Source organism: Lissotriton vulgaris, chromosome 1_2 (genome assembly GCF_964263255.1).
Source record: "Lissotriton vulgaris chromosome 1_2, aLisVul1.2, whole genome shotgun sequence".
Classification (NCBI taxonomy): domain Eukaryota; kingdom Metazoa; phylum Chordata; class Amphibia; order Caudata; family Salamandridae; genus Lissotriton; species Lissotriton vulgaris.
The window spans coordinates 191,545,084-191,571,695 of record NC_141686.1 but is presented as its reverse complement, the minus strand read 5'-3'; the positions used below and the strand labels follow the sequence as shown (position 1 = coordinate 191,571,695).

Genomic DNA, 26,612 nt, shown 5'->3' with positions numbered 1-26,612 from the left:
GCGCTGGGGGGCGCTCTAGGATAGGGAATAGGTTTAATTTACTATCCAACACCTTCCCTACTATCCACGGGGACTGGAGCTGGAATAGTAAATTAAACTATTCACTATCCAGCACCCCAAAGCACTATGCGTTGTAAAGGCATGCATTGTAAAAACCGCGTTGTAAAGGCATGCGTGGTAAAAGCATGCGTTGTAACGTCATACATCCCACCGGACCAAGCTCGGAGACCCGAAGGTCAAGACTACACAGTCCCCGACCAGGCCTTTTTCATATTGACCAACCCAAGCGACCCTTCTAACCGTCTTGAACTCTAAGAAAAGATGGTTCCCAAGCCCAGTCCTGGAATTCAAGAAGTGAGGGGCCTTATTCTTAAGTGAGGACCAATGTTCCTCTTCTCGGGATTGAAGTCTCGGGATGTTGGCCAGTACTATAATTAGGGTGTAGCCTTGGGTGGAAGATGGAGAAAAACATTCGTCAACATGTCCCCACCCTGACCCTGTAGTCTCCCTACCGGGCCCTTTGGCCCTTCCTTTCATGTCAATGGACCGTTATGCGGTCGTATAAGTAATGCAGGGGGTTTCGGGGGGATCGCTATGGAAGGGAGGGGTCAAGCCGCGATGTGTCGTAGTGACGAAGATGTGCTTTCTGCCTGACTGGCACCTATAACTTCGGGCTGGCTGCTCCCAGAGTGAGGGGGTGGAACTTTAGTTATATGCTGCTCTCTTTTGGTTAATCTCTGGTCTATTGCAGCTAATCTGGACAGAAGGGGATAAATCAGGGCTAGCAACTTAGCTTCCATCCTTTTAAGAAAGATTGAGCCTCAACGGAGTTTAATTGTTGGAGCCCCGGTGGGGTAGGATCTACACTAGCTGCACCCGCCTTGATGTTGTCAGCCTCGGCGGCTGGAGCTGGGATCCCTTCCCTCCTTAATTCCATGCTCTTGTTCTTAGCCTGCTTTGAGGCGTTAAGGCTGGTTTTGGAGGCACTGCACACTATTCCTTTTCTTTACTTGAGCATTTCCGCGTGGGGCAAGTGTTGATTTTTGCTACCTAGTAAGCATATTGGTAGGTGTAGCTGAAGGTGAAGAGGATAAGCTATCCACAAGGGGTAAATTAGGAGAGCCTAGCTGTGGGCTACCTACTGTCACTGATGATGGTTGGGGACATGAGATTGGGGTAGCAGTTGGCTCTAGTACAGGGAATTGCCCTGTTGATAAACATAAAGGGTCCAATGAAAGCCTCTGTTCGGTTAGCTGTATCTTGTGTATTAACACGGATTCAGCCCGAGTAAGAAAGGCATCGAAGGTCCCTACCACTCCCGCCCCCGCCCTCCCTTTACGCGTGACCTTACTAATGCCCAGGAGGAATAGATTCTAAACAATTAGGAATGGAAGTGATCAATTTAGTAATCAAACACAATCCCTTGAACAGACATAAGCACCCCCTTCTACCCAAGTCCAGTAACACAAGCTTACGTAGAGTTCAAATGTCGATGTTGGAGGGGTGGCCCAGCCCAGCCTCTTCCGGCCTCTGACAGGCGCTGACAGTGGGACGCTGGGAATTGTAGTCCCCGGCACCCGCGTCTGCACTAGCTTGGTTGCGGGAGGTGCGTGACAGCAAGGGCAAAATTGCAGTCCCCAAGGACTGGTCCGGCGAGGCAAGGTAAGCTCAGGCAGCAGCTACAAAAGGATTTAGCAAGAGACCTCCATGTTTCTCCTCATTACGCCTCACCTGTTGAGTCGTAGCAGTTTTGGCAAAATCCCAGGTCTACCACTTATGGTAAATCTGGGATTGCGTCAAAATCCATGGATTGTGTGTGGGAACTTCCACACACCACCCATGGAACACCTCCCTGGGGGAGAGTAATGCAACGGAGTGTTTTGTACTGCATTGCCTTACTCTGGATTTATCGAATCACTCAAGGACATGCAAGGTGGTCTCGTATCACTTGATAAATTGCTTTTACAGGTTGCATTGCTTTTGCACCCAGTTGCATAGTGCAAAAGTGATGCAATACTATGATAAATAAGGTCCTTGGTGTGTGATAACAGCAGTAAAAAATTATATATATTTATAATCCTAACAACTAAAGTTCCTCTATAATTTCATTTCTTAAGGTTCCACCTCCAGAGCCACCTATGAAATGTCTTGCAGAATTGAAGAAATATTAAAATAAAAAAGCTAACCTAACTTTGAGAGTAGCCTCAATATATTTAACAATCCATATGGACTTATTATTAGTTTGGCCCCTAATTATCTGTCTATGGTGAGTATTTCAACATTGCAAGTAAATGGACCACCCTGCGCTAAGGTTAATTACAATGCATGTAACACATGTCAGCATATTTCATCTTTTCTCTCTAATTCTGTGCTCGTTTGGATGAGAGGTTTGTTCCACTTTATAATATGCTTTGGGGATGGTTCAAATAGCAAGATTTAAACGTAGAAGAAAATTAATTCAGAAGATGCCTCTATCACTTGAGGGGAGCATCACACCTTCTTTGTAGCTTTTTTTATATCTGACAAAGCAGGTAGGAAGGGGCGAGACCCCATTCTGTCTATAGATAACAGTTGAAGAGATGACTAATTTGCTCACTTTTCATATATAAGCATGGTAGAGTTTTATACAATCATGAAGCCAATTTCTCAAAGTCTAATAACTCTGACTAGTTCATAATCACAGTTTAAATATGCAAATAGATGAGGATTCTCGATTCGCTAAAGCCAGCTTGCCAGATATGTTATTCACTTGAAAAACATACAGGGGGGATCTCATAATCGCTATCTCCTTATTTCATCCCTATCACCCATATTTTACAATGCAGTGTTTTGGCTTTTTATTGGAAGCAACAGACTGAAAGTTGAGCAATACATTTCCTTTTGGTTGCTGTTCCCTAGCTTCTAACTTGTTGCTTCTGCAGATGTTTACATAAGGATCTCACAGGGTTCAGATAATTTACTGAACGTAGTCCATTGTTCATATTGACCTTTGGGACACGATGCATTTAAAACATTTTGCAAAAAGGTAAGAATATATATTAATCTTAATAATATTAGTTATTTAAATGAGGTACATTTTAAACTGAGTCATGTTAGTTGAGGGTAACAGGTCTTATTTTTACCACACCTTGAAAAATATGGTCCCATGTTTGTCTTTCTACATTATTCAACCATCTTTCTATGTTCTTTTCTGTTATAGCCTATGCGGAAATGAAGGGTTCTAGTGATATATCCATGGACCACATCAAAAAAAGAAGTAACAGTCACTCAAGATTCTCTTCGAAATACATCTGCTATTGTAATGCATGCAACTGTAAATGAAATGTCTGCTGTGTTCAGAAATGTCATGTTACCTTTTCGATTCACCTTTAGCACAAAGAAAACCTTGTTCAGCAAATGTTGTTTCTCTAGTCTATTAATCTGTCTTTAACCATGAATAAATCAAAGGCTTCTAAATGATGTGTGCTTCTTTAGTCAGAGTAATCATAGTCAATATATATATTCTCTCTGGAATTTTAATAGATGAATAAAATATTAAAAATCCTGCTTGCTGCCTTCTTTATCTACCATTAGACACCTCACTTCCACTAGTTATAACTTCTCTACCACATTCCCTGCTTGTTCCACCTACCCTAATATTCAACTCTACTTACTCATTCCCTTGTACCCTCCACTACATTACTCACGCAGTCTGTGTCATTGACTCTTTACTGGCCTGGCTATAGCCTTATTGCTCACTGTAGCAGGCTACACCTGTGCATTAAAGGCCTACTCCAGCATTAAAGACCCTAATCGAGGGCTTTAACAAGGGAACAGGACTTTAATGGTCGGTATAGTCCGCTACAGATAGCTATAAGGCTATTAGAACATTCCGCCTTCCCGTCACTTCACTCACCACACGGCCCCTGTGTGCCCAGATCCGCCGCTGCTCCCGCATCTGCCTCTCTTCCTGCTGCCTCCTCCTGGGCCTGCTTGGCCCCTCGTCCTGCTGCCTCCTCCTGGGCCTGCTTGGCCCCTCGTCCTGCTGCCTCCTCCTTGGCCTGCTTGGCCTCTCCCCATGCCGCCTCCCCCTGGGCCCCTGCCCCCCAGGCTCGCCCTCGGTCTCCTCGCTCTTTCCCGCCCTTTTTCCACCCCCCTCCGCTCCCCGCTGCTGCTCCCCTGCGGCCCGCCCCCTCCTCCTTATCTCCCGCTCCCCATTCGCCCCCCGCTCCCGCCTCCCAGCTGCTCCTCCCTCCCACTTGGCCATAAATGGCGGGGAGCGCACGTACGCGCAGCGGCCACGCGCAGCGGGCGTGCCGATTGCGTGCCGAAGGCGCGCCAAAGGCAAGCCCGTCTGCGCCAAGCCACGCCTGGACCTCGCCCAGCGCCAGAACCCCTGGTCCTCTCCGGAGCCAGCCAACCCATCTGAGCTATGACGCCGCCACCCTCAACGCACTCAACACTGGCCGACAGCCAGCCTGCTACCAAGCCACCCCGAAATGCACCCAAGGAGCCTTCGCCTGCAACTTCACCTCCACCCGCTCCTGCACCGCGCCAGCCAAAACAGCTGCCAACAATCCCCACCTCAAATGCATCCTGCTCAACACCCGCTCCGTCCACAGGCACGCCATCGAACTCTGGGACCTCCTGGACAAAACCGCACTAGACGTCCCCTTCCTCACAGAAACCTGGATGAACGCCATCTCAGCCCCCGACATCGCCATAGCCATCCCGGACGGCTACAAGATCATCCGGAGGGACCGCGTCAACCAGACCGGAGGAGGCATCGCCATCGCCCACAGAAACACCATCCGCGTCACAACCAACACCGACGACACCCTCGCCGCCGCAGAGCACCTTCACTTCCAGATCCACACCGACCCCAAGACCACCCTCAGAGGGACCCTCATCTACAGACCCCCGGGACCGCGCACACAATTCAGCGAAGCCATCGCAGACTTCATCAGCCCGTTCGCCCTCCCCTCCCCCGACTACATCCTCCTAGGAGACCTCAACTTCCACCGGGAGAACAACAAGGACAACAACACCACCATCCTACTAGACAACCTTGCCAAGCTCGGTTTCAAGCAACTGGTCAACACCCCCACCCACTACGCCGGCCACGCGCTCGACCCCGTCTTCTCCTCCAGCAACCACATCTCCTTCAGCCACACCACCGAGCTCCACTGGACAAACCACAGCTGCATACACTTCAACTTCAGGAAAACAACGGACCACCACCGCCCCCGCCTAACCCCCCGAAGATACTGGAGAAAGATCACCACTGTCCGACTCACCACCTCCCTGAGCCAAAACCCTCCCACCAACACCACGGACCCCAGCGAAGGAGCCCGCAACTTCACACAATGGATCACCGACTGCGCCGATGCCCTTGCTCCACTGAAAAACCCTCCCAGCAACCCCAACAGCAAGAAAGCTGCATGGTTCACCACCGATCTCAAAGACTCCAAGAAATCCTGCTGTGACCTCGAGAAATCCTGGCGCCACAACCAGTCAACGGAGAGCAGGACAGCCCTCAAGAACGCCATTCGTAAACACCACCAGCTGATTCGCACCACCAATAGGTCATCCTTCAAAGAACGACTGGACAACAACACCCATAACAGCAAGGAACTCTTCAACATCGTGAAAGAGCTCTCCAACCCCAACGCCAGCAACAACGACATCACACCCTCTCAAGACCTCTGCAACTCTCTTGCCACCTCCTTTCACCGCAAGATCGCCGACATACACGATAGCTTCGGCGCTCAGAACTCGGACACTGCCACTGAACCATCGCCCCCCACCACCACCCTGTGCGCCTGGACCCCGGTCAGCACAGAAGACACCAACCACACGATGAACACCATCCACTCGGGCTCCCCAACCGATCCCTGCCCACACCACATCTTCAACAAAGCCGACTCCATCTTCGCACCCAAACTTCGGGACATCATCAACAACTCCTTCGCATCCGCCAACTTCCTGGAGAGTTGGAAGCACGCAGAGATCAGCGCCCTCCTGAAGAAACCCACCGCAGACGCCTCAGACCTCAAGAACGTCCGCCCCATCTCGCTCCTCCCCTTCCCCGCAAAAGTCATCGAGAAAACCGTCAACAAACTGCTGGCAGCCTTCCTCGAGATGAACGGCTCCCTCGACCCATCGCAGTCCAGATTCCGAGCGAACCACAGCACCGAGACCGCCCTCATCGCAGCCACCGATGATATCCGGACCCTGCTTGACAACGGAGAAACCGCCACCCTCATGCTGCTCGACCTCTCGGCCGCATTCGACACGGTCTGCCACCTCACCCTGACAACCCGCCTCCACCACGCCGGGATCCAAGGAAAGGCCCTGGAATGGATCACCTCCTTCCTCTCCGACAGAACCCAAAGAGTCCGTCTCCCGCCCTTCCTCAAAGAAGCCACCAAGATCATCTGCGGCGTACCCCAAGGCTCCTCGCTCAGCCCCACCCTCTTCAATGTCTACATGAGCCCCCTCGCAGCCATCGCACGCAAGCACAATCTCAACATCATCTCCTACACCGACGATACCCAACTGATCCTCTTCCTCACCAACGACCCCACCTCTGTCAGAGCCAGCTTCCAGGACGGAATGAAAGACATCACAGACTGGATGAAGCTCAGCCGCCTGAAACTGAACTCAGACAAGACGGAAGTCCTCATCCTCGGCCCATCCACCTCCGCCTGGGACGACTCCTGGTGGCCCCCTGCTCTGGGCCCCCCACCCAAGCCCACGGACCACGCACGCAACCTGGGCTTCATCCTTGACTCCTCCCTCACGATGGCCAGGCAAGTTAACGCCGTCACTTCCTCCTGCTTCAACACCCTCCGCATGCTCCGTAAGATCTTCTGCTGGATCCCCACGGATACCAGGAAAACGTTCACCCAGGCCCTCGTCACCAGCCGCCTGGACTACGGGAACGCCTTCTACGCTGGGACCACAGCCAAACTACAGAAAAGACTCCAGCGCATCCAGAACGCCTCAGCATGACTCGTCCTGGACATCCCCTGACACAGCCACATCTCCGCCCACCTGAGGGACCTGCACTGGCTCCCCGTCAGCAAGAGGATCACGTTCAGACTCCTCACCCACGCACACAAGGCTCTCCACGACTTGGGCCAGAATACCTCAACAACCGCCTCACGTTCTACACGCCAACCCGCCAGTCCGCTCCGCTAGCCTTGCCCTCGCCACCGTCCCACGGATCCGCAGAACCACCACAGGAGGAAGATTAAGCGTGAGCGCAAAATCAGTTCCACTCGCGGATTTCGCAGATTATCGGTAAATCCGCAATCCACGAACTCCCACAAATTTACCGAAAATCCGCAAATCCGCGAGCGGCGGATTTGGGGGGCAAAAGTTCAAGCCTTCAAGCTTGAAGTTGTAACTATTTTAGGATGGCGCCGGCAAGCTACCAGCGCCATCCTAAAATAGTTACTAAGTTAGCTTCAAAAGGAAGCACTAATAGATAAAATAAAGCAGGTGCTCGAGCACCTGCTTTATTTTATCTATTAGTGCTTCCTGATGAAGCTAATTTAGTAACTATTTTAGGATGGCGCTGGCAGCTTGCCGGCGCCATCCTAAAATAGTTACAGGATGATGAGCACTGGGCAGCTTACTCAAGGGACCCCTGCGCTCTTCGGTGTGATGGCAAAGTTAATCAGCCCCCAAAAAATTAGTGTTTTGCCGAGGCTGGGCAGGTGTGCGTTCACCCCATATCTATCGTCGAAAATTAGCTATGATGCTTGATGGAGGCCTTTGCATAATTGACTTTCACAAGCTCAATCCCTGTGCAGTTCCTGTGACCACGAGCTTCTCTGATCCGTGCCTGTCCTTTTATACACACAAGAGGCATGTGAACTTGCATATAAGCCCCGTCCGTTTGGCCCCTCCCCACACACTAGTGGTGTGCACCGTCTGCGCGCCCTTTACCCACTTGATGGACAGCTCACTCGAGGGACCACGGTGCTCTTTGGTGTGATGGCAAAGTTAATCAGCCCCCCAAAAATGTGTGTTTTGTCGAGGCTGGGCAGGTGTGTGTTCACCCCATATCTATCGTCGAAAATTAGCTATGATGCTTGATGGAGGCCTTTGCATAATTGAGTTTTACGAGCTCAATCCCTGTGCAGTTCCTGTGACAACGAGCTTCTCTGATCTGTGCCTGTCCTTTTATACACACAAGAGGCATGTGAACTCGCATATAAGCCCCGTCCGTTTGGCCCCTCCCCACACACTAGTGGTGTGCACCGTCTTCGCGCCCTTTACCCACTTGATGGACAGCTCACTCGAGGGACCCCGGCGCTCTTTGGTGTGATGGCAAAGTTAATCAGCCCCCCCAAAATGTGTGTTTTGTCGAGGCTGGGCAGGTGTGCGTTCACCCCATATCTATCGTCGAAAATTAGCTATGATGCTTGATGGAGGCCTTTGCATAATTGACTTTCACGAGCTCAATCCCTGTGCAGTTCCTGTGACCACGAGCTTCTCTGATCCGTGCCTGTCCTTTTATACACACAAGAGGCATGTGCAATCGCATATATGCCCCGTCCATTTAGCCCCTCCCCACACACTAGTGGTGTGCACCGTCTTTGCGCCCTTTACCCACTTGATGGATAGTTCACTCGAGGGTGTGATGGCAAAGTTACACACACATGGAACTCGCACAGAAGTCCCCCCCACATTTAAAAAATCTGCAAAATAGGCGAATCCGCAAATTCGCGGATCGTGGATCCGCGAACTCCACCCATGCATGAGGAAGATCCTTCACCTACTTGGCCGCCAAGACCTGGAACACCCTCCCCACCCACCTACGCCTCACCAAAGACCACCTTTCCTTCAGGAAGCAACTCAAGACCTGGCTGTTCGAGCAGTAGCAGCCCCGACTCCCCCCAGCGCCTTGAGACCCTAACAGGTGAGTAGCGTGCTCTACAAATGTTCATGATTGATTGATTGATTGATTGATTGAATGTTCTAACAAATAAACCAAAGGTCTCAATGAGCCTGAGGGGATTTAAATCTACGCGGGGTCCATGTTGTCTTTGTTCACAGCAACACCTGTGAATGACAAATATTGGAAAGTTGGCGCTAAGAGCTTTTACCAGCCATTAGGACATTTGAAGCTCCATTAAAAACAATGGAGTAGCTCTGGGCTTATAATTGATGGTATAAGCCTGAAGCTCCAACATCCCAATGCTTCTTTGTGGCTGTGAACAAAGGCTTCAGGGAGCCTGAGGGGATTTCAATCCCTTTGCGCTCCCTGAAGCCTTTGTTTAATTTGTTAGAACATTCTTCCTTCTAGTGGCAGTATAGCCCTTCGTAGCAGGGCTATACTGGCGACTAAAGTTCCGCTGCCTTGCTAAAGTCCCTTGCCTTCAGCTCAGGCTGCAGGAGGCCTTTGTTAGCTGGTATAACCCACTACGGAGGGCTATAAGGCTATATTAGAAGCCCAGAGCACTTCATTGTCTTCAATGGAGCTCCCAACATTCCAATGTTCTAATAATCCTTCATGGGTTCCAGAGTAGCGTGCTACTTGCTGAAAAAGCATTTCGACACCTCGTCAGGTGTAGTAAGAGATATATAAATGCAAATACGATACCTTCAATATCTCCATTGCATCCTATGGGCTTTTAAACATTACCTTCAAAATACCTTATCCCCATTTCCATTGTTCAGTTGTTGGCATTTTGTTATTGAGCTATTCATTACTTTTTGCTTCTTTTTACTAAATTGTATTGGAAATTGTACTAAATGACTTCTTGAACGTAATGCTATTTTAATGCTAATCAAATACCGTACCTTTGCTTTTGTGACATTGCTACCAGGTGTAAGCCCAGGATTTCTCATTGAAACTGTATTTGCTTTACAAGGCCCTGGGGGTCTGACTTCATAGAAGTTCAACATTCCTCTCACCCCATTTAATAATCTACAATTGACAGTCACAAAGAAATTAAATGACTTCGCCTCTTGTCTGGCGCTGGGATGATTCTGGCTAGCTATGCGCACTAGAAATGCTAATTCATAATAATCTCTCTTCCTATTTATTTTAATTTCTTTCTTCTCATATGATTTCTTTGCCCACCCTTATCCCTACTCCAGTTCTTTCTAAACGTTGTTCCTCTCTCTTCTTACATTTTCACCATCTTGTCACCCTGAATATATGGCTGCGGTCTCCTTTCTTCTCTTCAGCCCCTCCTTTTTCATTTGTTTCTCTTTCTGACCTTTTTTGTTTTTTCTCACACTTCTCTTCTTGTCTTTCTTCTTCCTTTGTTTTTCTTTCAGTGTACTTCCTTGTTAATTATTTTGCTTCACGCTACCCCAAGATAGTAGCATTTTACTGTTGTGTAGCTCACACATTTAAGAACAAGCCCCTGAATAAGATGATCCGAAAACAAAGGGCTACACGACAGTAAAATGCTATATCCCTTGACGTGGCCGGATACTATCTTGGGGTAGCCTGAATCAAAATAATTAACAAGGTAGTGCACTGAAAGAAAATCAAAGGAAGAAAAAAGAGACACTTTTCACTTCACGTTCACTGTGCAGAGAGGCTAGGACACCGGTACTCATAGTACGGCCCGCGGGCCACCAGCGGCCCGGCAAGCATTCCTTAGTGGCCCCTGGACCTTTCAGACATCGTACCTGAGTTAAAAAAAATTTAATTGTGTCAGCAAACCCCTGGACTCGGAGAGACTCTGCTCTGTGGGGGTCCGGGGATTCCATTGATTGTCAGAGTGGCGATGCAGGGGCGCTAAGAGGTGAAATAAAAACAAAGCTTAATTAACATGTAAATGGTCTTTTAAATGGTCCCAAGCTCACACACCTGTGTGTGTGAGCCGGGGAAGCTGTGTCAGCCCGGGCTGAGGGCTGACACACACACGGGGTGAGATGACAGAGGGAGGGAGAGGGAGGGAAGGAGAGAGAGGGAGGGAGAGGGAGGGAGACATAGGTTGACAGAGGGAGTGAAACAGAGAGGGAGACAGAGAGAGGCCATCAGGGAGAGACGGAGGGAGGGAGAGGAAGAGGGAGGGGGACAGAGGGTGACAGAGGGAGGGAGGGATACAGAGGGTAACTGAGGGAGGGAGGAAGACAGAGGGTGACAGAGGGAGGGAGACTAAGAGGGAGAGAGAGAGAGGCAGCCAGAGGAGACAGTGGGAGGGAGAGGGAGAGAGACAGAGGGTGACAGAGGGAGGGAGGGAGACTGAGGGAGAGAGGGAGGCAGAGGGTGACAGAGGGAGGGAGGGAGACAGAGGGTGACAGAGGGAGGGAGGAAGGGAGACAGAGGGTGACAGAGGGTGGGAGGGAGACAGAGGGTGACAGAGGGAGGGAGGGTGACTGAGGGAGGGAGGGACATAGAGGGTGACAGAGGAAGGGAGAGGAAGGGAGACAGAGAGGGAGGGAGGCAGAGAGGGAGGGAGACAGAGGGAAGGAGAGAGAGGGAGAGAGAGGGAGACAGGGAGGGAGACAGAGGGAGGGAGAGAGGGAGACAGAGGGTGACAGAGGGAGGGAGGGAGATAGAGGGTGGAGGGAGAGAGGGTGACAGAGGGAGGGAGGAAGACTGAGGGTGACAGAAGGAGGGAGACAGAGAGGGAGACAGAGAGAGGCAGTCAGGGGGAGACAGAGGGAGGGAGAGAGAGGGAGGGGGAGGGAGGGAGACAGAGGGTGACAGAGGGAGAAAGAGGGAGGGAGAAAGAGGGAGGGAGGGATATAGAGGGTGACAGAGGGAGGGAGAGGAAGGGAGACAGAGAGAGAGAGAGGGAGGGAGACAGAGAGGGAGGGAGACAGAGGGAAGGAGAGAGAGGGAGAGAGAGGGGGACAGGGAGGGAGACAGAGGGAGAGAGACAGGGAGGGAGAAAGAGGGAGGGGGGGAGAGGGAGGGAGACAGAGGGTGACAGAGAGAGGAAGACAGAGAGGGAGACAGAGAGAGACAGTCAGGGGAGACACAGGGAGGGAGACAGGGTGACAGAGGGAGGGAGGGAGATAGAGGGTGACAGAGGTAGGGAAAGGAAGGGAGACAAAGAGAGACAGAGAGAGGGAGGAAGAGAGGGAGGGAGACAGAGGGAGGGAGAGGGAAGGAGAGGGAGACAGGGAGTGAGACAGAGGGAGGGAGACAAAGAGAGAGAGGGAGATGGACACGGAGGGAGACAGAGAGAGGAGGGCGACAGAGGGAGGTCCACAGAGGGAGGGCGACAGAGGGAGGGGGATAGAGGGGGACAGATGGAGGGAAACAGAAAGAGGGAGACAGACAGAGGGAGACAGACGGAGATAGACAGATGGAGGGAGACAGACAGAGGGTGACAGATGGAGGGTGACAGACAGAGGGAGACAGACAGAGGGAGACAGACGGAGGGAGACAGATGGAGTGAGACAGACAGAGGGAGACAGATGGAGGGAGACAGATGGAGTGAAACAGAGGGAGAGAGAGAGGGGAAGGGAGAGAGAGAGAGAGGTGTGTATGCCGGGTCTGGTGGCTCAGTGGACGAAGGCGTCTGCTGCAGGGACCTGTGTTCAACCTCATGGTCACATTTTTTTTGTGCTTCAGCCCCGCCCCCTCCCCTTCTGACCCCGCCCCAACGGTGCAGCCCTCAGCCACAAACCACACTGTAAATGTGGCCCCCGAGAGACAGTTTATGAGTACCCATGGGCTAGGAGAAGCCGCACCCTGCACAGCGACCGCCTCTGATTGGACGCGATGCACTAAGAAGTCTCATGGGAATCTGAGGGTAAGCATTAGATGGAAAGTAAAGATTGACCTTTAGTAAATATATGGAAATTGTTCTTTTTAATATAATCTCTTCAAGAGTCTGAAAGCTCGGCTGGCTTTATCACTGCAAGCAGTGAGCAGAGGACTGCAGAGAGACGAGGCTGCTCCACAACACATATCCTTGGAATACTCGAACTGAGAGGACTTCGAGACGCTTTAGCAACCCCACACCATCACAGTGAGTATAGCACGACGAGCAATGAGGATGGTTGATTTCTCCATGGGGTGAGTGTGTAGGAGCTGGAAAACGTGCAAATACCTCAGAAAAAGAAGTAACCGCGATGGCAGGAATGACTTCAAACTCGGGAGGCCTCAGGGCTTTAAGTTGGATGAAAAAACTGGGAGGGGTCCCTCAAAAGGGCGTGGCTGGTGCAATTTAGGGCGTGGCTTGAAAACACTAAGCTAAAAGTCTGTGTTTAGTATAGTGTGACGCCTGACTGGCATTTTGCTGCTTCTATCAGTGCATCCAGATATCTACTACAACAAGTAACATTACACCTACAACAAGCCGGGACTCTTTGGTTTGCCAATGGCTGTTAGTTGCACAAGATAAAAAAGCAACAGCTATGGCTTTGTTGTATATAATACTGAAAATGCTTCAGATCTAAAATGATGAGACTGTGAAAGAACTATAACCAGTCTCTTTGAAGCTACATCAAAGACAGTGAATGGTGGTGCTCCTACAGAGTTAGGATTTTATTTTTCACCGGGGGTGTTACCTCTATCCCTCTACCCTCACAATTCACCTCTGCCTTCAGCAAGTCATTGATTCTAGTCTGGATCAATTAGTATTTTCACTTCAAAATCTATAGCATCGCCTGGAAACCAATTGCTACTAGACTAGTCAATTGTCTAAATAAAGTTATAATGTGTGTTACTAAAGTTAAATTACTGTACGCCAAGTTTCAATTCGACCCTGTTTGGTAAAAAAAGCAGTGTTGTATATTTAGGTGTAGGTTTTTTAATTTGTCAAAATGATTACCTTAACAATAGTTTAGGGATATGTACAAGAAACTGGCAGAGCGCAGTGTTACGCCAAAATTAGTCATGCCGCGCTCCATCAGTTTCAAAATGCAGGGATAAGCCCTATTTACAAAAATTCGGCGCACTCCTGCATTACCCCTAGGGCTGGTGCTAAATAAGGTATCTAGCACCAGCACAGGCAGCCTAGCGTTATTTTGCTAGGGTGCCTGCGCCACAAGGTGATTGTTTAGGTGCATGAAGAGGCGCCTTCCTGCACATGAACAGTCTTAACTTGTAATTTGCTCTATCCATGTATGCTGCAGAATGCAAAGAGCAATATACAAGGAGAAATACAACATTTCTCCTCGTTTCGCCTGTTTGAGGCAGGTATTTCCTGGTCTTATTTTTGGCGCTGCCCCATAGTTTGTAAATATGGGGAAGCATCAAACAGCAATGGGTGTTGTGGTGGAACGCCCACTGCGACACCCATCGCTCGCCCCTTTCCCTCCAAGAGCGCGTGAACAGAGGCATTAATTACAAGGTGGCATTAAACCACTTAACGTGTACCTTGTAGATAAGGCGAAGGACATAACGACACCAGAAGGTCGCAAAAAGTGAAGTTCTGGTGGTGTTAACTCCTTGTAAATATGTCCCTTGGTGTCTCCGTTTCCTAATGTAACCACCACAGATCGCTGGGATATCAACTCATGTTTTGGTTCCGATCCTGACAGGTCTGCTCAGCCTTTCTTCCCTCCAAGATGGACAGAATGTTTACAATTGAGTTGCGGTAACAACAAACAATAAAAGCTCCCAGAGACATCTTAGCACCATGCTGCGCTTTATAAACACTCCTGTATGCGTTTTTATGGTTCTTTGATCTTCATCATGTGAAATGGTAACGCTGGGTCATGTGATGCAACGTCAGCCAGAAAGGTCGTTTTTGCCAGCAGCACAATGCCTTCTTTCTAGCATCGGTAAAGATGTGTTTTTTTTGCTTTATAGATGTGAAATGTAGTTTCTCAATATACCAGGCCCAGTTGAAGGTACAGTACCTGACATTGTCCCACTGAACACTGACTGACTGCTCCCCAGCCCTATCAGTCTTTCAGAGGCACATTAAGGAGAAGCAGTTATTAACCCATCCCATGCTGGTGACGAACTCCAGCCGTCACACCCCGCGGTGGGCGTGTGCTGATGACGGCTGGGGTTTGTCACGGCCTCTCCCTGTTCTTTTGTTTACCACACAGCGGTAAAATCGCGGCCGCAGCGAAGGGGTTAATATAATATAGTGCACAGTTTGCTAGTAGAAAGACAAACCAGCCGTGTATGGCCTAACTGCACACACAGATTACGAAAAGTTTATACAATGACAACACTGAGCAGGAAATGTCCATGCTTATAATGCTTATAATTAATGGAATGGTTTGATTCCTTCTTAGCACATGAAAACAAACAGAAACTGAGGAAATTAGAGCTATGTTACTCACAAGTAACTCGCAAAGATTCAACGCAGATCTGCAGGCTTACAGCAATTTCTCAGGGACACTGACTGGCAAATTAAAATATTAATTGCTTGTAAACAAAGGTCAAAGCACTGAGCCCTTTAAATACTTGTCCCGATTTCATTGCCTTACGGACCCTACTATCTGTCCCTGTGACACACGTAGCGCAATGAAGGGCCATATTTATCATTTTTTCACGCAAACCAGCAATACACCTTTCTGCGCTGTGCTAAAGGGAGAGGACGGAAGGCACCATATATATCAACACATGGCACATTACTGCTCTCTCAATGCAGTGCCTAGCACTAGCCTAGCACCAGTGTAGGCAACCATGCACCATGGTGCAAGGGTGCCTTTGTTGGAGGTACTATTGTTTTTGTGCAGGAAGAGAGACTTTCCAGCGCAAAAACTATCCGTTGAGGCTTTGTCCTCTTTGCATGCATGAGGACAAAGAAGCCGTCAGGAGGAGCACTGAAAGTGCGCAACAAAAAATGATAGCAACCCTCCGAAGGAGAGAAAGGAGGTCCCATGTACCCCAGACATCCACTTGAGGGAACGTCATCACTCACTGCATCCGCTGCATCCACCTGGAAGGAGAGCTCGCTCCTGTCTTGAATACACAGACAGGTTGCCGCCTGCACTGTGAAACACGGAGCAATTTTTAAACAGCTGCTCCGTATTTCAGTTGAATGCACTGCACCCAGGCTTGCGCATGTTCACAGCTGCCCTAAGGGTAGCATATTAGGGTACACTTTCTCTGTTTGCACCTGATGCCCCTTTTGAATGGTGTGCCGTGGCGCAAACAGGGACGGTGCGCTCTGCACATAATAAAGCTTTGGATTGACTGGAGGCTTCCTGTAGAAGTTCAGGCCAAGAAATTTGCATCAAACTCGAAATGCTTTTTTTTGTTTCCATAAACTTTGGCACCTTTTGACACATCTCCAGGTATCCTTAATAAAAATGCTACTTTTTGACTGATTTGTGCCTGGGAAGCTTTAAGTTCAACCTGAAACTCACCAAGAGGGAGCAGAGGTGAATATACTTTTTTTTGGGAAAGGTTTGTCAGATGATGCCAAAGTTATTAGAAACCAAAAAATGCCTTTCCTATGGAAAAGCTCACCTAACTATAATAGTCTAGAAACCGCATTGTTTTCAGCTAAGGAAGAACTAAGAGCAATCCTAGATCAATTCTAGATCAAGATGATTCAGTGGCTTTAATTCTACTAGATCTGAGTGCAGCCTTTGATACCGTCCCTCATCCTGACCTGATTCAGAGGTTGGAAGAGGCTGGCATCTCTGGGATGGGGCTAAAATGGCTTTCCATCTTTTTCTTTTTTTTAAATAGAAAATTTCAAGTCTGCGAAGAAACTATGTTGTGCAAATCCCGCCTCCTAAAATGTGGAGTGCCTCAGGGTTCATCACTAAGCACCATTCTGTTTAACATGTATGTTCTCACGCTGGCAGAAATTGTGAAGTCCAACAAACTTAAAGATCGCTTAAATCATGTAGCAGACTGGATATCTGCGATCAGTCTAAAATGAAATGGAGAAAAAACGGAAATGCCAGTGGTTGGAAACCATCCTGCTCGTTGGATTGAATTGAGCTGACCGGATTACCTCGGCACTTAGACCAACCTTAATCAGAGGTCAAGAGAATGGGTTTTTGGATTAACAGGAAGCTTTCAGTAGAGGTTCAGGCCAATAAATTAGCATCAAACTGTTTCTGCCTGCTCAGGGTACTGAGAAAACTGTTGCAATGGCTGCCAGAAACCTCACATAGAGTTGTTGTGCAAGGTCTAGTATCACTAGAATATGAAAACTCTATATCAGGGGTGTACCAAATCTGTTGTGGAAAGACTCCAATAAAGAACAGAATAATTACCTATTGGCATCTGCCTCTGGGAGATATATATAAATATATATATATACCGTACAAGATCAGAGGCAAATACAATTGTAAAACGGACCATGCGGTGTATGTCCTAAACTGCATCTGTGGTAAAAGATATGTAGGCAGTACCATCCACCCTGTACATATCAGAGTCCTCCAACACCTCCGCGCTGTAAACAATGACGACCCAGCTTACCCTGTAGCCAGGCACATAAACACAACCCATGCAGGGGACATTGGAGTATTAACATACTTCGTCATTGACAATGTGCCAAAAAATCCGAGAGGTGGCAACCGCCTGCAGAGTTTGAGAAGACTAGAATCACGGTATATTATAATGCTTAATTCTAAGATACCGAATGGTCTCAACTCTGATGAAGCACTCAGTGTCCATCTCTAACCATGGAAACATGGTTCTTGATGACAATGCCCCGGAACCTGTCATAGGTAAACTTCCCCCCTCCCGTCCAGTTAACATCTATTGTTCATTTTTTAGAATAATTTTTCACTGTATATATTAGCACTATTATAACCCCTATAGCAGTTTTAGCCTGCAAGTGCAACATTTTAGACAAATCATTTTCACACACGTATATGTCAATATAAGGGGAATTAATGCTAATGTTACTTAATTGATGACCCAGAAAGCAATGCATAGATGCAATAAGGACCAACACTTTGGTTAGAAGTCATGTTGTAGTGCTAGATATGTCGTTATCCATCAGTGCAAGGCACTGAACAAATGCCTGTATTTTTGTCCACTAGGAAATGATGTGTTAATGTTGTACATACTAAATGATAAATATGTGAAAAAACTTAGCCTAAATCCACTAGGAGTTCAGGTAACATAAATAGACAGGCGCCATGACATATGGAATTAGCACTCTGTAACAATAGAAAATTTCCCTTAAATGACCCTGCGCGCCCTGGAATGACACTGCGAGGTGCTTACTAACGCGCGCCCTAAACATCAGAGCTAGCATGCGTACTAATGCGCTCAGAGTTTCCCCAAAACCGCTGCACCCACTGTAACAAAGCTTTCCCCAACGCAGATACAAGGCGGCTTGACAAACGCGCGCCTTTGAAACCCTGATAAACCGCGTGTGTTATTAAAACGCACGCATTATTTCCTGCAACATGCCGAAACTGTACCCGGTTTTTAAAACACTGCAACAAAACTTTCCTCAACTCAGATAAGAGGCGGCATGACAAACGCGCGCCTGTGAAACCCTAATGAACCGCGTGTAGTGTTAAATCGCTCGCATTAGTCTTAGAACATTCCCCAACTGTACCCGGTTTTAAAACACGCTGAGAGTACACACAGTAGCGCGACAGACCCAACAACTCGGATTAAGAACAAACATGCAGGAATAGCCTATGGTGTCTGGTTACTAACTTACCAGCGCCGAGAAAGTTTTCCATTTGGGAATCGACTCGTGGCATTCAGTCCATTCAGGCAGAAACAATGCATACACATGCAGCGAGCAACAGGCAAGGCAGGAATGAGAAAATCACCAGGCTCATGTGACATAAGGGTTTCTATAGTAACGAAACCAAACAGGGGGGAGGATGATGTAACCAATTAGCAGTGAAATTGAAAGTAACTTGCTCATGTCAATTGTAAGTGGACGACGCCCCATATTACCATGGAAACTGGGTGTGACTAGTGTGTGTAATGAGAAAAACAAGCTAAATTGTGCGTAAAAACAGGAGTTGAACATGCATGATGTAATGCAATGACTAAGGGGTATAAATACAAACACAGAATGTCATGATGTTGTGAACAAGGCGGGTGCTTACCGCCGAAACGCGTCAAGCAGCCTATATGCAAGAATAAACTTATTTGGAATCAACAAAATTTCACGGAGTCAGTGCCTTACTTGGATGAGAAAGTTTGGAGTGTTCCAGATAGATAGAAATCTCCTGTCCTGGAGATTCAACACTGACCCTCCTCGATTTGGTGCGCTGTGGAAGATAAGGACAAATTCTTGGGTATTCTTTCAGAGGAGAGACACGCAGCGCCCCCCTTAACCAGAAATTGGAACCTGTGAAGCACCAAGAGTGTCTGGAAAACACCACGGAGAGCCTGACTGGAATCTACAGTTTCCGTAAGGCGATTGGGATTGCCAGGTAAGGCCAGTACGTGTGTGAGAGTACAAGACCCAAGGGTGTGTATGCACTAACCAAGGTATTTAAGGGAGAGGTAGCCTAAGTGCGGAGTGCGCATAACTAAGGCAGTGAAATATTCCAAAAAACTTTTAATTCTTAAAGAAACACACAATGGCTGTGGAATGGGAGAGAGAAAGGGAAGAGGCGGCACGGAACATATTCCAAGACACTGACACAGGCGAGGACAACACTCCTAACGTGTCAGCCCCAAAAAACAAAGGAGGGAACAAAGATGTAACAAAAGACCTACTGACAGAACTGGAGAAGCTAAGGAAAAAAGAGGTGGCAAAATGGTGGGAGGTGAAATCATTAAGCAGATATATTGAAGTCGGCCGAGTACCAAGAGGGCTAAGAATACTGGTAGCCCCAACGTATGAAAACCCAGATCCAGCTATGCTCCAAGACTGGACGGATAACAGCGCACTAGCATCAACCAACATGCTAAAAATCTTGACAAAATATGCAGCAAGCGACAGAGAAAAACTTATCGCCCGCATTGAGGAAATCATAAAGGAATTAGACACTAAAGAAAACAAGGAAGAAATAGCCAAAAGTTTGGATGAAATCAAAGGGAGAGTCCTTAAACATGAGGAAGAAATAAAAGAAAGAAAAGCCATAAAATTTCAAAGGGACCGGAAAGATTATATGACTGGAAGAGTATATACATTCGCAAGAAAGTATGACGAAGTACGTAGCCAATCACTGCACAAGAGCATGACCAGCAATGGGACCCTAGGAGAACAAAGTGAACCAGACTTAAGTACTGATTATGAATCGGAGAATGAAATAAATAACCCGCAGGGAGCCACTGGACCAGTACCCACCCCTGCACAGGAGTTGGCTTTTTTAAGGGTACAACGCCTCACAACACTGAGGCCAAGAAGACCATTTCAACAAAGGAGCAACTCAACCTCAAAACAAGACTCCCAACAAAAACCAAGAGCCGCCGCCGGAAAGACAGACGGTGGGGAAAAGGACAAAGAAAAAACGAAACCGACGGTAACAGCAAAGAAACAATACAAAAAGAAATCTCAGCGATAATGACAGGAAACACAATAAGTAAAGATAACACAGTAATTAATCTTTCAAACATGGAATTGTCGCAAAGAGAAATAGAGATTTTATCCTTGGGACTAACGTTTTGTGCCCACACAAACTTTGACTATGCTCAAACCAGAATTGATTTCTTTCAATATATGCGGAAGTTAAAACTTCAAAAATATTTTGCAAACACCCTCAACCAAAAAGAAAGAATTGAAGGGAATATCCAAACCAATCAAGGACTCAGTGTGGCAAATATGAATGTGTTGAGGGATATGATTGACATTGAACAAGACAACACAAATAACTTGGTGTCATCTGGAATGGCTGCAGAAATCACAGACATAGACATTTACAAAACAGAAAAAACCAACTTCAAACCAAAATCGGTATTTATGCCAATAACGCAGAAGGATGGGCTTGACTTGTTCACAGAATGTGTCATCAAAGATTTGAAGGATTTATCTACAAAAAGCTCAGAAGAGTTCTTTTCAAAATATCAGAATAGAAATAGGCAGTATGAGAAACTGATGGAAAAAATAAAAATGAGATCAGACATTGTTATCAGATGGTCTGACAAAGGAGGAAACATTGTGCTATGGCCATTACAAATGTATAACGATGAGGCAATGGCACAACTGCAAGATCAAGATTGTTACACCAGAATAACTCCGACACAGCTGGTGAGTGTCCAAGAGAAATACACAAATGAACTATATAGATGGAAAGGCACTGGGTTGTTGAGCAAAGAGGAATTTGAGTATTTGAAAACGGATTACCCAACATGCCCCCAACTATACCTCATACCAAAGATTCACAAAAATGAGACAACACCGCCGGGGAGACCGATAATCTCAGCTATCGGCAGCCTATTTGAGAAAACCAGCATTTTCATAGACCATTTTTTACAACCCTATGTGAAAGCCCTGCCAGCCTACATAAAGGACACGAGTGATTTTCTATGTAAAGTGTATGATGTACTTTGGGAAGATGATTATGTGTTCATGACCCTGGATGTTCAATCCTTATACACTAGCATTCGACACCATGATGGATTAAGGGCAGTGAAACATTTCCTAGGGCAGAAGCCAATTGAACTATACAATCACACCAAAATGTTGTTGGAAATGACGGAGTGGTGTCTGACCAATAATATTTTCATTTTCAACAGACTCCACTACAGACAAATCCAGGGATCAGCCATGGGTACTTGTTTTTCTCCCAGCTATGCGAATCTACACATGGGCTGGTGGGAGGAACAAGTACTCATGGCTGAACACCAAACTACTATGTCAAGTAATGTGATAATGTACAAGCGTTACATAGATGACATTTTTATACTGTGGAAAGGTCCTAAAGAAGACGCAGAATTATTTGCTGCAAAGCTAAATGAAAACAAACTTAACCTGCGATTCACCTGTACTACTAACCCCACCTCAATTCAGTTCCTAGACATAGAACTATATGTAGAACAGGGCAAAATTCAAACGAGAACATACCGCAAGCCCACAGCCGGGAACTCGGTGCTACATGCACAAAGTTTCCATCCACAGAACCTGAAGGAGTCAATTCCCTACGCAGAATGCATAAGGATGACCAGAAACTGCAGTACCAAGACAGGACTAGATGAGGCTAAACAAAACCTGTTTGCAAGACTAGGAAAGAGAGGTTACAGTCACAAAACGTGTAACAGAGCAAACATAAAATGTAGTAAGACCAATAGAAAAGATCTCCTCTTTGCCAAAAAACAAGAAAAGACAGAGACTCCCAAACCAGAGCCACCTAGATTGATTACAGGATTTAATGCCTACCATAACCAGGTCAGAAAGATTCTGACCAAACATTGGCCGCTAGTAAGGAGAGACCCCGTAATTGGAGAACTATGTGGCAATAGACCAATGATGGCATTTAGGAAGGCTAAATCCATGAGGGAGCACCTAGTCTGCAATGCGCCGGCCATCAAAAAACAGGATGACTGGCTGACAAAAATCAAAGGCTTCAGCAAGTGCAGTAAATGTAAAGCCTGCAAGCATGGGATAAACACCACTAAAGTAGAAATACCCTTCAGAAAGAGACCGTACAAGATCAGAGGCAAATACAATTGTAAAACGGACCATGCGGTGTATGTCCTAAACTGCATCTGTGGTAAAAGATATGTAGGCAGTACCATCCACCCTGTACATATCAGAGTCCTCCAACACCTCCGCGCTGTAAACAATGACGACCCAGCTTACCCTGTAGCCAGGCACATAAACACAATCCATGCAGGGGACATTGGAGTATTAACATACTTCGTCATTGACAATGTGCCAAAAAATCCGAGAGGTGGCAACCGCCTGCAGAGTTTGAGAAGACTAGAATCACGGTATATTATAATGCTTAATTCTAAGATACCGAATGGTCTCAACTCTGATGAAGCACTCAGTGTCCATCTCTAACCATGGAAACATGGTTCTTGATGACAATGCCCCGGAACCTGTCATAGGTAAACTTCCCCCCTCCCGTCCAGTTAACATCTATTGTTCATTTTTTAGAATAATTTTTCACTGTATATATTAGCACTATTATAACCCCTATAGCAGTTTTAGCCTGCAAGTGCAACATTTTAGACAAATCATTTTCACACACGTATATGTCAATATAAGGGGAATTAATGCTAATGTTACTTAATTGATGACCCAGAAAGCAATGCATAGATGCAATAAGGACCAACACTTTGGTTAGAAGTCATGTTGTAGTGCTAGATATGTCGTTATCCATCAGTGCAAGGCACTGAACAAATGCCTGTATTTTTGTCCACTAGGAAATGATGTGTTAATGTTGTACATACTAAATGATAAATATGTGAAAAAACTTAGCCTAAATCCACTAGGAGTTCAGGTAACATAAATAGACAGGCGCCATGACATATGGAATTAGCACTCTGTAACAATAGAAAATTTCCCTTAAATGACCCTGCGCGCCCTGGAATGACACTGCGAGGTGCTTACTAACGCGCGCCCTAAACATCAGAGCTAGCATGCGTACTAATGCGCTCAGAGTTTCCCCAAAACCGCTGCACCCACTGTAACAAAGCTTTCCCCAACGCAGATACAAGGCGGCTTGACAAACGCGCGCCTTTGAAACCCTGATAAACCGCGTGTGTTATTAAAACGCACGCATTATTTCCTGCAACATGCCGAAACTGTACCCGGTTTTTAAAACACTGCAACAAAACTTTCCTCAACTCAGATAAGAGGCGGCATGACAAACGCGCGCCTGTGAAACCCTAATGAACCGCGTGTAGTGTTAAATCGCTCGCATTAGTCTTAGAACATTCCCCAACTGTACCCGGTTTTAAAACACGCTGAGAGTACACACAGTAGCGCGACAGACCCAACAACTCGGATTAAGAACAAACATGCAGGAATAGCCTATGGTGTCTGGTTACTAACTTACCAGCGCCGAGAAAGTTTTCCATTTGGGAATCGACTCGTGGCATTCAGTCCATTCAGGCAGAAACAATGCATACACATGCAGCGAGCAACAGGCAAGGCAGGAATGAGAAAATCACCAGGCTCATGTGACATAAGGGTTTCTATAGTAACGAAACCAAACAGGGGGGAGGATGATGTAACCAATTAGCAGTGAAATTGAAAGTAACTTGCTCATGTCAATTGTAAGTGGACGACGCCCCATATTACCATGGAAACTGGGTGTGACTAGTGTGTGTAATGAGAAAAACAAGCTAAATTGTGCGTAAAAACAGGAGTTGAACATGCATGATGTAATGCAATGACTAAGGGGTATAAATACAAACACAGAATGTCATGATGTTGTGAACAAGGCGGGTGCTTACCGCCGAAACGCGTCAAGCAGCCTATATGCAAGAATAAACTTATTTGGAATCAACAAAATTTCACGGAGTCAGTGCCTTACTTGGATGAGAAAGTTTGGAGTGTTCCAGATAAATATATATATATGTGTGTGAGTGTTTGTGGGTGTGCATGTGTGTGTGTGTTTGTGTGTATATATATATATATATATATATATATATATATATATATATATATATATAGATAGATAAGTATCTATTCGATTTTAGCATAAAAATCCTAAAAGCACATCAATGTACAATAGGTTTAAAAAGGGAATCAGTAAACCTCTCATCAAGACCTCAGAATGAAATAATACTGTTGGGCACGAACATTACTTTCGTACCCATGAGTAAGGCATTTGACATGTCAAAATTAGTTGTTTTTTTGGCTATGCCAAGAATAGACTCATCATAGTAAATTCAGCCAAAATGCTGGTGAGCTAACTATACCTCATGCCCCCACAGTGCACTGCTTATGACCTCACATATTACATCGCTCATGACATGGTCAGTGACATCACCGATGACATCATTGATGACATTTCAAACGATATCACTGATGGCATCATATAGTGACTGTAAGTGTTTTTAAAAAATGTGAGTGTTAAATTAATTACCAAGGTGTATAGTTGAATTATTGGGTGTATCAGTGTATGATTGGATTATTCAGTGGGTGCGTGACTAAGTGAGTGATTAGGTGTATCAGTGAATCTATGAGTGAGTGACTGGTTGTGTGAATGTCTGTATCTGTCTGTTTGTGTCTAAGTGGCTGTATGGCTCTGTGATTGGGTATGTGAGGTTCTTTATGGGTGAGTAATTGGTTGTCTGAGTATACCTAGGGGTGTATGAGTGTCTGTGTGGGTGGGCTATGAGTGAGTGGAGTGCATGTATTAGTGGTATATGGGTGATTAACTGGGTATGTGAATGGCAGTATATGTGAGTGATAGGGTATATGAGTGACTGTACGGATGAGTGAGTGAATGTGAGGGTGGCTGTATGGCTGAGTGTGTGCTTATGCCATTGACTGTATAGATAGGTGAGTACATGTTAGTATCTGTATGAATAAGTGAGTGAGTGTGTGTACAACTATATGGGTGAGTAAGTGGCTGTGTGATTGACTGTATGGATGAGTGAGTAGCTATGTGAGTAGCTCTTACCTGGCTGCCACACCCCTGCTGGTCCAGAGGCTAGAGGGGAACCAACGACTCTCGCCTGGGCTCATTGGGGCACCCAGCCACCAGCGCCATCGTTCTGCACTGGGAGGAGCTATTAAAACTGCTGCGGGCTCCCACAGCACAGGTCCTGCTCTCACCTGGCTGCCACAACCCCGCTTATCTGGAGACCCGGGGGAACCAACAACTCTTGCCTGCCCTCATTGCGACATGCAGCCACCAGAGTCATGGTTTCGTGCTGGGAGGCGCTGTTCATCCTGCTGCGGGCCGCAGCACGAGACACGCACAGGTGTGCCTGGGGCAAAGGCGGGCCCGTCTGCACCTGTCTTTGGCCACCCTCCTTAGTTTTTGCCCTTGTAACTAGCGGACCTGGTATCTGGACATCGTATGGTTTGAGGTCATTGCTTTAATCCTTTGTATCACACACATTTGTGCTATTGAGCCCCTTTTATTTTCTCCCTTCTTGAACTGTGTGGTTCAGTATAAGGCCCACCTAATTGTTAGTCCCCTGCTGACACTTTGGAATATAAGAGGTGACCCCACATATCCTACGCACACCAAACAAGCAGAACATCCCAAGTAAGTAGAATAATGGGTACGCGCATCTATGCTGATAAGAAGCAAGTGACACTTCCGCAACCAACGCCCAAAGCCCATCCCACTTCTATTGACAGGATGCTACAGAGAGCAATAGGAGTGGTCGCCACTGAAATTGAACTGACTGAAAGGCAGTTATCGTTATCCACGAATTTAGACTTTCCCCTGACAGATGTGGATGCCACATACGCTTTAGTAACCCAGGCTAGTGATCCCCCCCAAGGTCCATACAACCTCAGATGAACTATCCAACGCTGATTTGCATATAGGGGTTGCCCCAACATGCCCCGTGAAAAAAGGAAAACCTAAGGCACCTGTGAGATCAGGGTTAAAATGGAAGAAGGGTGCTGAAGAAATAATGATCACCAGAGACACTGGAGAGGGAGGAACACCTAGTTGCCTAATGATGGACAACGAACACCCAACATGGGTTACAAATTTAGTGGCCGACGTACAAGCCTAAGTTAGGGATATTGTGAATGATGAGCTCAAATTGCTGATAGAACGGGTTGATAAATTGGCAGTGCTGTTTAAGACTCGGGTAGGCAATCGAGTGGTACTAACTGGGGGGAATGAGAACGTTAGTGGTCCGGAAGGAGAGGCTGCATCCAGCACTAATAGGGTTGACTCCCCATTTATACAGAATGGAACTATTGTTATTG

The 26,612-nt window shown here is 46.9% G+C and overlaps 1 protein-coding gene across 1 annotated transcript in view; it reads left to right on the top strand.

The window, feature by feature from the left end:
* LOC147734887 (brevican core protein-like) overlaps nt 1–19,249 on the top strand; it is a 148,490-nt gene extending 129,241 nt beyond the window's left edge. The window contains exon 6 of the mRNA XM_086952521.1: nt 19,120–19,249. Coding sequence (XP_086808647.1) covers nt 19,120–19,249 — 130 coding nt within the window. The remainder of the gene's footprint in view (nt 1–19,119) is intronic.
* The last annotated feature ends 7,363 nt before the right edge of the window (nt 19,250–26,612 follow it).